The 10175-nt window shown below is 39.1% G+C and overlaps 1 protein-coding gene across 1 annotated transcript; it reads right to left on the bottom strand.

The window, feature by feature from the left end:
* Window positions 1-360: 360 nt before the first annotated feature.
* dusp22b (dual specificity phosphatase 22b) lies at window positions 361-5190 on the bottom strand. The gene is made up of 7 exons (XM_020595650.1): window positions 5009-5190; window positions 4506-4539; window positions 4349-4431; window positions 3707-3756; window positions 2782-2856; window positions 996-1167; window positions 361-805 (listed from the first exon to the last, which is right to left on the bottom strand). The coding sequence occupies exons 1-7, from the start codon at window positions 5027-5029 to the stop codon at window positions 665-667; spliced, it is 576 nt and encodes a 191-aa protein (XP_020451306.1). The 5' UTR covers window positions 5030-5190; the 3' UTR covers window positions 361-664.
* Window positions 5191-10175: the final 4985 nt, after the last annotated feature.

Raw genomic sequence — 10175 nt, 5'->3', positions numbered from 1 at the left:
ACCAATGTCACAGGAGACATGGTTGGATGCAAAATACTAAGAGTACTTTGTTAGAAGTACTGCCCTCCAGTGGCTATCCATGCACACGTCCGGCTATCTATGGTGTTATGGCTAATGTATCCGATATCTCATTGTGTTGAAAATAATGAATTATTTATTCCTTTACAGTCCTTTAAACAACTGTGTACAGACAGTGAGTAAAGTGCATGATCTTAATGTTTTGGAATCCACCATGCATGACCTCCCTTGCACATAAGACAAACAGGAAGACAACCAGGAAATGAGATGTGAACACATCACAGAATGTGTTCCATCACCTTAAATATGACAGCCCACCGACTGACAAGCTCAGAGTAACACTTGACTTTACTCATTTTATTTCACTAATCATCATAACAAAACAAACAAACTGAATTCACATTTATAAATTAGTCACACAGCACCAGAAACATCAGTGCTAGAAAAATATGTGCTGTACATAACAGTCTCTTCCAGTTTATGTCCATGACATTTAGAGGATCATTTTAGTTTCAATAAACATCCTAATAGCAGTCCACTCCAAAGCACAATAGTCTTCCATGTCCTGTGAGTCCAGAATACTGTCGCATCACATGATGATGCAACCCTCCAGGTTGAGCAGCAAAAGATCTCATCGAAGATCTGATCAGATACCTCTAGGCGGGGTAGATGCCTGTTTTTCCAACTCCTCACCATTGACTTTAGGTGCCCTGGAAAGCAAGTCTCGTATATCTGCCTCATCGTTGAAGGGGTTGTCCTTGTATTCCTTCCGTAGCCACTCTCTGAACTACAGGAAAACAAAAACGGTTTCTGTTAAAAACAGTATAAAGAATTTCACAACATACAAAATACTAATTACAATACCAGTCCAAAATTGTGACTGGTAGTGGATGTACTGTGTGAGTCGGCTCTGTGATGCAGTTGTCATTCGTATTCTCTCGTATACTTCATTTTGCTGTTTGCTTCCTAGGACTGACCTCTTCAGCTTGAGTATCCTCAAATTCCTGGAGCTGCCTCTGGAAACCCAGGTTGGGGCCGGCACAGGGCCGGGCCACCTTCACTGCAGCCAGCGCCTCCTGCCAGCCCAGTCCTGTCACTGTCATGATGTAAGCTACCACCAGGGTGACACTGCGGGACACACCCGCCAAACTGTACAAGGTGAGGGAAGTGCAAAAGAATAAAGCAAGAAGTTAAACTGACAGGCTACATGATTATCATCATTTAGATATGGGTGTATAATGTACTTTCACTTTAAGTTAGACATGGAAAATAAGATCAGTTATATTTTGAAGCAGATAATGATCAACACCGGGACTAAGACAGAGAAACAACTAAGCACACTAACACAACACAGATCAGATATCTGACTAAGGAGCAATGTAGCACTTGTAACGTAGCTAGTTAAGGTATGAGCAACAACATTAACTAAAACTAAGAGAAAAATCAGATGCGAGGGCCACGGGAATAAAGCAAGAGGCAAAAGAGACCAGCCACAGAGATCAGACTACGAACCAGTTCTCTGGAAGGGAAACACAAGTCCACAAATGAAAAATCCCAAAAGCAAACAACTGAGGCAAACAAGGGCTAAGTCCAAACAGAAAAACAGGATTCAGGAGCCGGAAGACGTCTAATGTGAAGACACAGATGATGAACTAGAGAAGACTGAATGGGCCTAAATACTGGCTGGTAGGTTACTGATGGGAAACGGGTATGAGTAATGGAGACAGGGGCAGGTAAAGCTGACACAGAGAGGATGGATAGGGAAGCAGGGGACTACCAAAATAAGAGTCTGTTACAGGAAGTACTGTGAATCATGACAGAATATAGCTTAATTGTTGCTCTTTTCTTCCAAGATAGAAACTTATATGAAGAAACAAAACCCATGTTAACAGGGACACCAGTCAATTTGTCCATATTCCATGTAGATGTTACAGTATATCCTAAATATGTGCAAAACCAGAGTAACAGTCTACATGTAAACATACCAATGGCATAGGTTTGATATGGCATTTGCATGTAACGTGAGCTTTAGATCACCCCCTCCCTTTCAGTAGGTCAAGCACATCATCGTAATGATCAAAGGTAATGCGCATGGCCTTGCTCAAATATTGGTAGAGACATTTCGGTCTTCCTAAAATATTGGTAGGGACATGTTCCTACCGTCCAAATCCCAAACTACATCCTTGAAACATACTGTGTGAGAACTAGAGGTGGAAATCACATTTTAACTGAAGATTCTGTAAATACAGTAAAGAAAAAGAAAGCCAAATTATTCCCAGTAATAAGTATTGGATTAAACAATAGGTAACATTTAAGGCAGCACCAACTAGACTACAGAAAATAGTGTAGGGTAAAAAACATGGGGAGTGAATTCTTTGGACAAGTAAATAAGCCTTTGGCAGTGTAAAACTTGTTCCTCTATATTTCTGAGAAAACACTCAGTTTAAACAAATATAACTTTCCCCTGTGAAGATTTGGTCAGCATACTGCACGAGCCTGATGTGGTTTTAAACCTCGTACTGTACTCTGTTTTGAGGAAGTTCAAGAATGGTACTTTGCTTATCATTTAATCTCTTCAGTGCAGCAGTTACATATATGTTCGCTTGTGCACTCGGTTGATCTCAGCTCTAGCTCAACACTAAGCATTTATATTCATCAGGTCTATGACTGTATTGTACTTGGATGAAGTCTCATCTTGTTCAGTTACTTATTGTATGTAGCATCTCTTGTTTCGTGTAAAAATACAAGCAATCTCACTCTTACCAGTGAACGAGGCAGCCCTCTCCTTTCAGACGGGATTCATGCATGAACATTATACTTTGTTTAAAGTGCTGAGTCCTGTGGAGCAGAAGAAACTGACTGTTATAATAGGTCATGACCACATTAAACCACAGAGCGAGAACTGCAGGAAAAACAGTGCTGCTACGTGCTGTTATCTTGTCTTCACTGACACTTTGAGCTTTTTTTTTTTTTCCTCTACATGGCAAATTTGCACCTATTTGTCAAACCCCTCCATTTCTCATCCTGGATGATCAGGATGGGGAGATGCTCATCACAGGTTTGAGTTGGCGTCATACTTCGCATGACAGTTTTTTAACACTGAGGCAATAAGTGTGAAAGGGGAATTAGTGTCTATATGCCTGTAAGGGTGTGTGTGCATATATGCAGGCCCAGATGTGTGAGTGAGTGTGTGGAGGGAGCAGGGGTGTATAAATAGAGGCACAGCACCAACCATCGTGCTAAAAGTGCAAAACTGAGTTGTGAGACTTCCTTCTTGCAATGATTGCCTGAAACATGAATTTGGCCATAGAAGACTGTTTGTGTATGTGTGTTTTTAATGCATGTGTGTCTATACCAGGGTATCCCTTTTTAATACATGCACGATCCTGTATTTGTCTACTCCACTTCCTCATATTGCATACAGTAAAATACAACTGCGGTTATTTGTACACAATGGTACATGTCATGTGCTTCATGCACCAAGAGCTGAATCTAGTCGTGTGACGGTGGTGTCATCAGAAAAGACGTTCACATTTAAATGTTGAGCTTGTGAAAGCATATCATTTACACTTTAGCTTGAAGAAAATGAACCTCAAACACCCACACATTGCAGCCTTAAATGGATTTGGTACACTCTCTTTGCCTCAGCCTTTCATTGTTGTGTGCTGTGTTGCTGTGCTGTACTTACAGGTTTTGTGTGGGCACGTCAGCTGCTGAAATGCACAGATAGGTCATCTCCTGAGAGACAAAGTATTCCAGTAACCTGTCAGCAGTCACTTGCTCTAATGTATTAAACACAATTCAATAAACAGCAGGTAATAAATACCACTGCGCAGCAACGTTATTAAGGTTTTATAACACATTCTGTACGTCTGTTACTAAACACAGGCTGTACTAAGTGTGCAGCTGTTCAGTTGATTAGCAGTAAAACTACAAAACTGAGAACAGAAGCTACTGGGTGTTAGAAGAACTTTACATCAAATCAACAGCCTAGAAAAATGTCCACATGGCTGCAACAAGACCAACCACCTACTCTCAAACCCACACAAGCACATAACTCGATACACTGACCAAACAAATTGATATTGACTGGCATTTTTCACAAATCACAGGAGTGAGAAACTCTCCTGCTTATTGTTTACTCACTCCAGGCTGACAACTGTTTGTTCAGGAAGCAGCATGCTGAGCACGAAGTCACGTCTTCCTGAACAACCTGACAGACTGGTTTATGGACCGTGTCAGAACCCGAGGCATGTGCACTCTACTGACTTATCAAAAAGGTCTCAATGGGGGCAGGGATGCTAAAACAAGGAGATGAAGAGCCTCTCACCTGGAGGATGGGAGATGCACTGTCATGAATGGCCAGGATGTGTGTGATGTTGTTTCTGGCTAACTGTTCTCTGTCTCTTGCATCTGACATAGACAAATAACAAGACATTGATATGTGTAGTCATACTGTATAAATCAAATCAAAATGACATAAATACCTTTGAAATTTCCCACGTACAAGTCAGGCAGGACCTGTAAGGACAGAGAATACTGTAAGAACATTTGAAGCAGCTGTGGTCAAAGCATCACTGATGTAGTGAAGTGGTACAACAGTTGTGAGAAGTTGAAACAGCTGACTCAGATGACAGCCTGAAAGCATGAAGTAAGAATTATAAATAATAGCCTGCTGTTCAAAACTGAATCTCGGATCATGTGACAACGTAAAAAAACATTCAGGTGAAATATAGCCTAGGCCTCTATAAAATATTAATGATTCGACTACTTAAGTTAATAAGGTGTATGTTTTATTCTTTTGGATACGACGCATCTAAATCCACTGGCTTATGTAAATCTCACTAGCAGACATAACTTTTCATTTTGATAAAGGTCTCAAAGACTGGTAACGATGACGACTATCCTCTCTTTCATTACACTCCAAACACCGCGGACCACTTGTGTGTGAACTCCAGCCTAAAGCGCACGTAACAGATGAAGACCATACCTTGTTGATGCCATTACCCATGGTGGAAGAACAAGTCTGGAAAAACAATGTCGAGAAGAAAACGCCACGATGTGAGTTCTCGTTGTTTAAAACTGCTTATCCGCCGGCTTGTCGACTTCCCAAACCCGCTGTAGTGAAGCGAAAGCAGCAGCTCCGCGTCCGAGCAAACCATGCACTGCTGCTCAAGCTACCGCTGTTGAATGCTGGGATTTGTAGTTTGCTTATAGAGGTAGCGGTGGACAGGTGTGGGCTAAACCCAACCGGGGTTTTAGACATGATGTTGGAATATTAAAATCCCCAGCCTTCTGGCCTAATGACAGAAAATACTTTACCCTAAAACAGGGAACACGTTTCCTTACTGTGCACATGACAATAAATGCTTTGAGTCAGAGCAAAATTAGCTATAGCCCTGTGGAATATCACGGGGAGATAGGCTATATGTAGGCAATTGTTACTGGAGAGTACAAAGTCCTTTGTGACAAAGAGTGGGGAAATGTTTTCACACTAATTAAAATTGGTGATTTAATAATTTCATATCTAAAAAAACAATTGTCATGTTTCTTTTTGAGGAAGTACACATAAAATTAGATGTCAGCTTTTTGACCCTCTTCTTTGAGAGTAACATTGCCTTACTGTTCAGTCCAGGGTGTGCAGATTTGATTACTAGTGAAACATCTCAGCAGACCCAGAGACTGTGGTGTGCGCCGGATCCATCGTGGTAGTACTGTGTATGTATGTATTACACATGATTGTCTCAACCTTGTGCAAATTAAGGTAAATCATTTCTCAGAACTGTTTCAGCTGTACTGAGAGTTTGAGGAGGACTGGCTACACTAGGCATGCCCAGGGTCTCTGTCTCCCTTACAAAAGGTTGTCCAGACACCATCCTTAACATCCTGTTTATCTCATTTTAACGAGCATTCCTTTGTCTGCATTGTTTACACTGCTTATTTTGCACTGTTTGTTGCTTGTTAATACTGCTTATTTTGTTATATTACACAGCCTTATGCTGGTTTACTGTTTACTTGCCCCTTGCATGGGGATATGTACATACACATTGAGAGTCGATGTACCAGAATCAAATTCCTCGTGTGTACGACACACCTGGCCAATAAAGCAGATTCTGATTCTGATTCTGAAGCTGAAGGACCTATCAGACACAAATGAGAGAGCCAGTTGTCAGAAAAAAAAAAAAAAAGGGACGCGAGTACAGCAACCTTTCTTGAAAAGCTTGTCAAGGAAAGAAAACCCCAAGGGGAAGAAAGAGACAACAGAGTCAGAACAGGAGAGGGATTCTGTTAGGTTACATTCACCTGAGAAAGTAAATTGGAGACATGACAGGCAATTTGCAACCTGAATTTGTGGGTGCAGTGATGTTCATCTCTGCCAGTGAACATGACAGGAATACCCAGATCACTCTGCAGCAGTGTCACCACTTCCCTCCTCAACATCTCTGCAAACCAAGACCCAGGCAGCTGAAAAAAAAAGGAGGGCTGGAGCATGCATAAAGAAGCCAGTCGATAACATGGGCAGCTACAGTGGTACTTTTACAGAGAAAGGATGCCATTTGACAGCTTTGTACTGTTAATAGTCACATTATCAACAGGAAGTGCTGCTACCCGCTGCTATACACTGACAAATTTACACTGGCCACACATTTATACCACAGGCACCAGTTGGTTTAACTTCCTGGTTGTTCTATATAGGGCAGCATGTGACTGCCACACTACAGCTTGAATAGGATGAGGTGTCTGCAGCAGATACAATATGCGAGGTGACCAAAACCCACTGCACAGTGCTTCACATGGCAAATGTGTTCCAGGTCACCTATAGACAATTCAGTTTATTGTTTATTTTTAACTATGGATGGAAAGTAGTTTTCATGTACAAAATGAGGTCATTACATTCATCACTTTGTTTGTTAAACTGTCACAGAAAGCTGGAAAGTTTCCAAATTAGCTGCAGATTATACCTGCAGTAAATGTGAATAATAGAAAAACAAGTAAACCATAAAACCAGACAATGCAAGACAGGTAAATGTGATACTGCTTTGTTGTGGCTTTAGTGTGCAAAAGAAGGAATTTATAAGGGGGGTGTTCACAGATAGGCTGCCCAAAATCTAGGCCTACATGTCATACATCGCCTACGCTGCAAGAGGCTACAATACAGGTGGTTTCCCAGTCTAGTTTCACATGAACACGTGTTTTATCAATGAACTTGTTTTCTTTTTTAAATTGGAACAGGGAATTAGTTTTAGCTTTGCTGCTTTAACCAATATTGATATGGAGCTGGTTTGTTCTTGTAGGCTACTTACAAAATGCAAGGTAGTCTATTTGCTTCCTCATTCAGATTCTGTAAAAGCAGTGGTGGAGGAAGTATTCAGATTGTTTACCTAAGTAAAAGCAGAAATACCTCAAAAGTGCCAAAATAAATAAAGGAATGTGCAGAATGGCACAGTTGGTAATGTGGTTATAATTTGAAGTACATTGCATACTGCTGAGTAGCTTGTGAACACCAAGGATCAATAAAGTATTATGAGTAAACTTATTTTGTTTTATTAATCTCATTCAGTGCAATATACATGTTGTATGATATTAAGTCAAATTATGACATAGCAGAAAATTAATATACTTAAGTGAAGCACAGATACCACAAAATTGCACTTAAGTACAGTACTTGAGTAAAAATAATTAGTTAATTTCCACCTCTGTGTAAAAGCATTGGTCTCTCCTGACAGATAATGTTTAGACAGCTGAAAACTGGAGGTAATAACGACTAGAATAGTGTATCAGTAGAGAGTTAAAATCTCAAGTTGGCAGTTGGCATCCAGCTGTGGAAAGTTGTATTGTCAAGTGTTAGTTACTTTCACCAGTAGGGGGCGACAATGCCACACGAAAAGAAGTACATATGGTCCTAAAACAGTGAAATCCTTTATTAGGCTGCCTGTTATTTGAGATCGTTTGGCAAATTTTTAGCTAAAGCTAAAAGATTAGAAGAAGAGACTTGAATAGAAAACATTTTATCTCTTCTAAATAAATATCCTGCCACTTATACAGACGATGATAAAATTAATTTGTCTCTAATGCAACTTAAATTAGATGAGATTTATAAATCTAAAGCAGAAGGTGCTTTTGTAAGGTCAAGATTAAAATGGCTTGAGGAGGGAGAAAGTAACACAGCATACTTTTTTAGGTTAGAAAAGCACCGCTCTAAATTAAACAGTATTCATCATCTTGAAATTAACGGCAATATAACAGATGACCCAAAAACAATTTCTCACTTCTGCCAGTCTTTTTATAGTAAATTATATACCTCTAACTATTCTGAGCAAGCTACTCACCAGTTTCTTGACTCCTTAACAGGGACTACAAACATCTCAGACTCTGGAAAAGAGCTATGTGATAGAGAATTAAGTTTAAATGAAGTTACCTATTCGATTGATCACCTCAAATCCAATAAAAGTCCAGGTGCAGATGGATTAACTGGAGAATTTTACAAACTATTTTCCACTGAGATTGCTCCCTTCTTACACAAAGTTTACTTAGAGTGCATCAAGAATGGCTCTCTTATCCCGACTATGTGTCAAGGAATATTAACTTTAATCCCCAAGGCAAAAAAAGATCCCCTCAATTTAGAAAACTGGCGTCCCATATGTCTTCTTAATAATGATTATAAAATTCTGGCTTCTATATTAGCTAAAAGAATTAAAGCTGTCCTAGACTCCGTTATTAGTGAAACTCAGTCAGGATTTATGCAGAACAGACATATATCTAACAATATTCGATTAGTATTAGACACCTTAGACTACTCTTATCTAATTAAAGATGAAAGCTTTATTCTCTTCCTCGACTTTTACAAGGCCTTTGATTCTCTCAACCACAACTTTATATTTTGCTGTCTTGAAAAATTCGGCTTTGGTCCTTTTTTTTGCAATGCAATTAAAACATTATACAACAATGCTAATTGCTCGATTAAATTAAAATATGGAACTACGCCTAGGTTTGACTTAAAAAGGGGAATCAGACAAGGTTGTCCCATATCTCCTTACCTTTTTATACTGGCTACTCAACTCCTTGCTGACCATCTAAAATCCAACAATCTCAAAGGAATTACAGTTGAAGACAGAGAGATTATAATAAGTCAACTGGCTGATGACACTACCTTATTCTTGAAGGACAGTTCCCAAATCTCTAAGGCCATTAATCTAATTAAAACTTTCTCGGAAGCATCTGGTCTCAAGCTTAACATTCAAAAATGCGAACTTCTCCCTATTAAGGACTGCAATCTAACTAATATCTCTGGAATACAAGTTAAAGACAGTGTTACATACTTAGGTGTTACTATATCCAAAAATCAAACTTTAAGATGTTCCCTCAACTTTGAGCCCATACTCAAGAATGTTAAGAAAAGATTTAATCAATGGCTTCAACGCGACCTCTCACTTTTAGGTAGAGCCTTACTCTCTAAAGCAGAAGGAATCTCTAGGTTAACATATGCAGCTCAATCCTTATACTTAAATCCGCAAATACTTAAATCAATTGATCAAACATTATTTAACTTTATATGGAAAAATCGCATACACTATGTTAAAAAATCTGTAATGATGAATACATATGGAAATGGTGGCCTTAACTTATTAGATTTTACCACCCTAAACAACACCTTTAAAATCAATTGGCTGAAATCTTATTTGAAATCTCCTTTATCTATCTGGTATATATTCCCTCACTGTGTTTTCTCTAAAATTGGTGGCTTAAAATTTACCTTGCTCTGTCAATACAATGTTAATAAAATCCCAGTAGTACTTTCCAATTTTCACAAACAATAAGAAAGAAGAACAATCGAGCTATTCGGGCTATTTTTCAACAGGATGTAGTGTCTATGCCATAGATTATATCATATTGGAATAGTTTGGTTCCAGACATTTGCTGGGATAAAGTATGTTTATTGCCTTTTAGATATATGATCAGTAATAAAATAAGAGAGGTCTCCTTTAAGTTAATTCACAGATTTTACCCATCTGCTCATTATCTTACAAGATGTAATAGGTCTATTAATACACCGTGTGTTTTCTGTAATGCCTCAGAAGAAACTACTGTTCATTTATTTTGGGATTGTCCATTTTGCTATGATTTATGGCAGAATGTCTCTGTATTCATCACCTCCA

This window comes from Monopterus albus, unplaced genomic scaffold (genome assembly GCF_001952655.1).
Source record: "Monopterus albus unplaced genomic scaffold, M_albus_1.0 scaffold28.1, whole genome shotgun sequence".
Lineage (NCBI taxonomy): Eukaryota > Metazoa > Chordata > Actinopteri > Synbranchiformes > Synbranchidae > Monopterus > Monopterus albus.
Note: the sequence above shows the minus strand (reverse complement) of the source record. Positions and strands in the feature narration are given on the sequence as shown.

Coding starts and splice junctions, on each gene's coding strand:
- dusp22b (XM_020595650.1), bottom strand. CDS start 5,029: ATGGGTAATGGCATCAACAAG. Junction 4,540..5,008: donor TGGGTAATGGCATCAACAAG/GTATGGTCTTCA, acceptor CTGTCCTTACAG/GTCCTGCCTGACTTGTACGT. Junction 806..995: donor AGGATACTCAAGCTGAAGAG/GTCAGTCCTAGG, acceptor GTTTTCCTGTAG/TTCAGAGAGTGGCTACGGAA.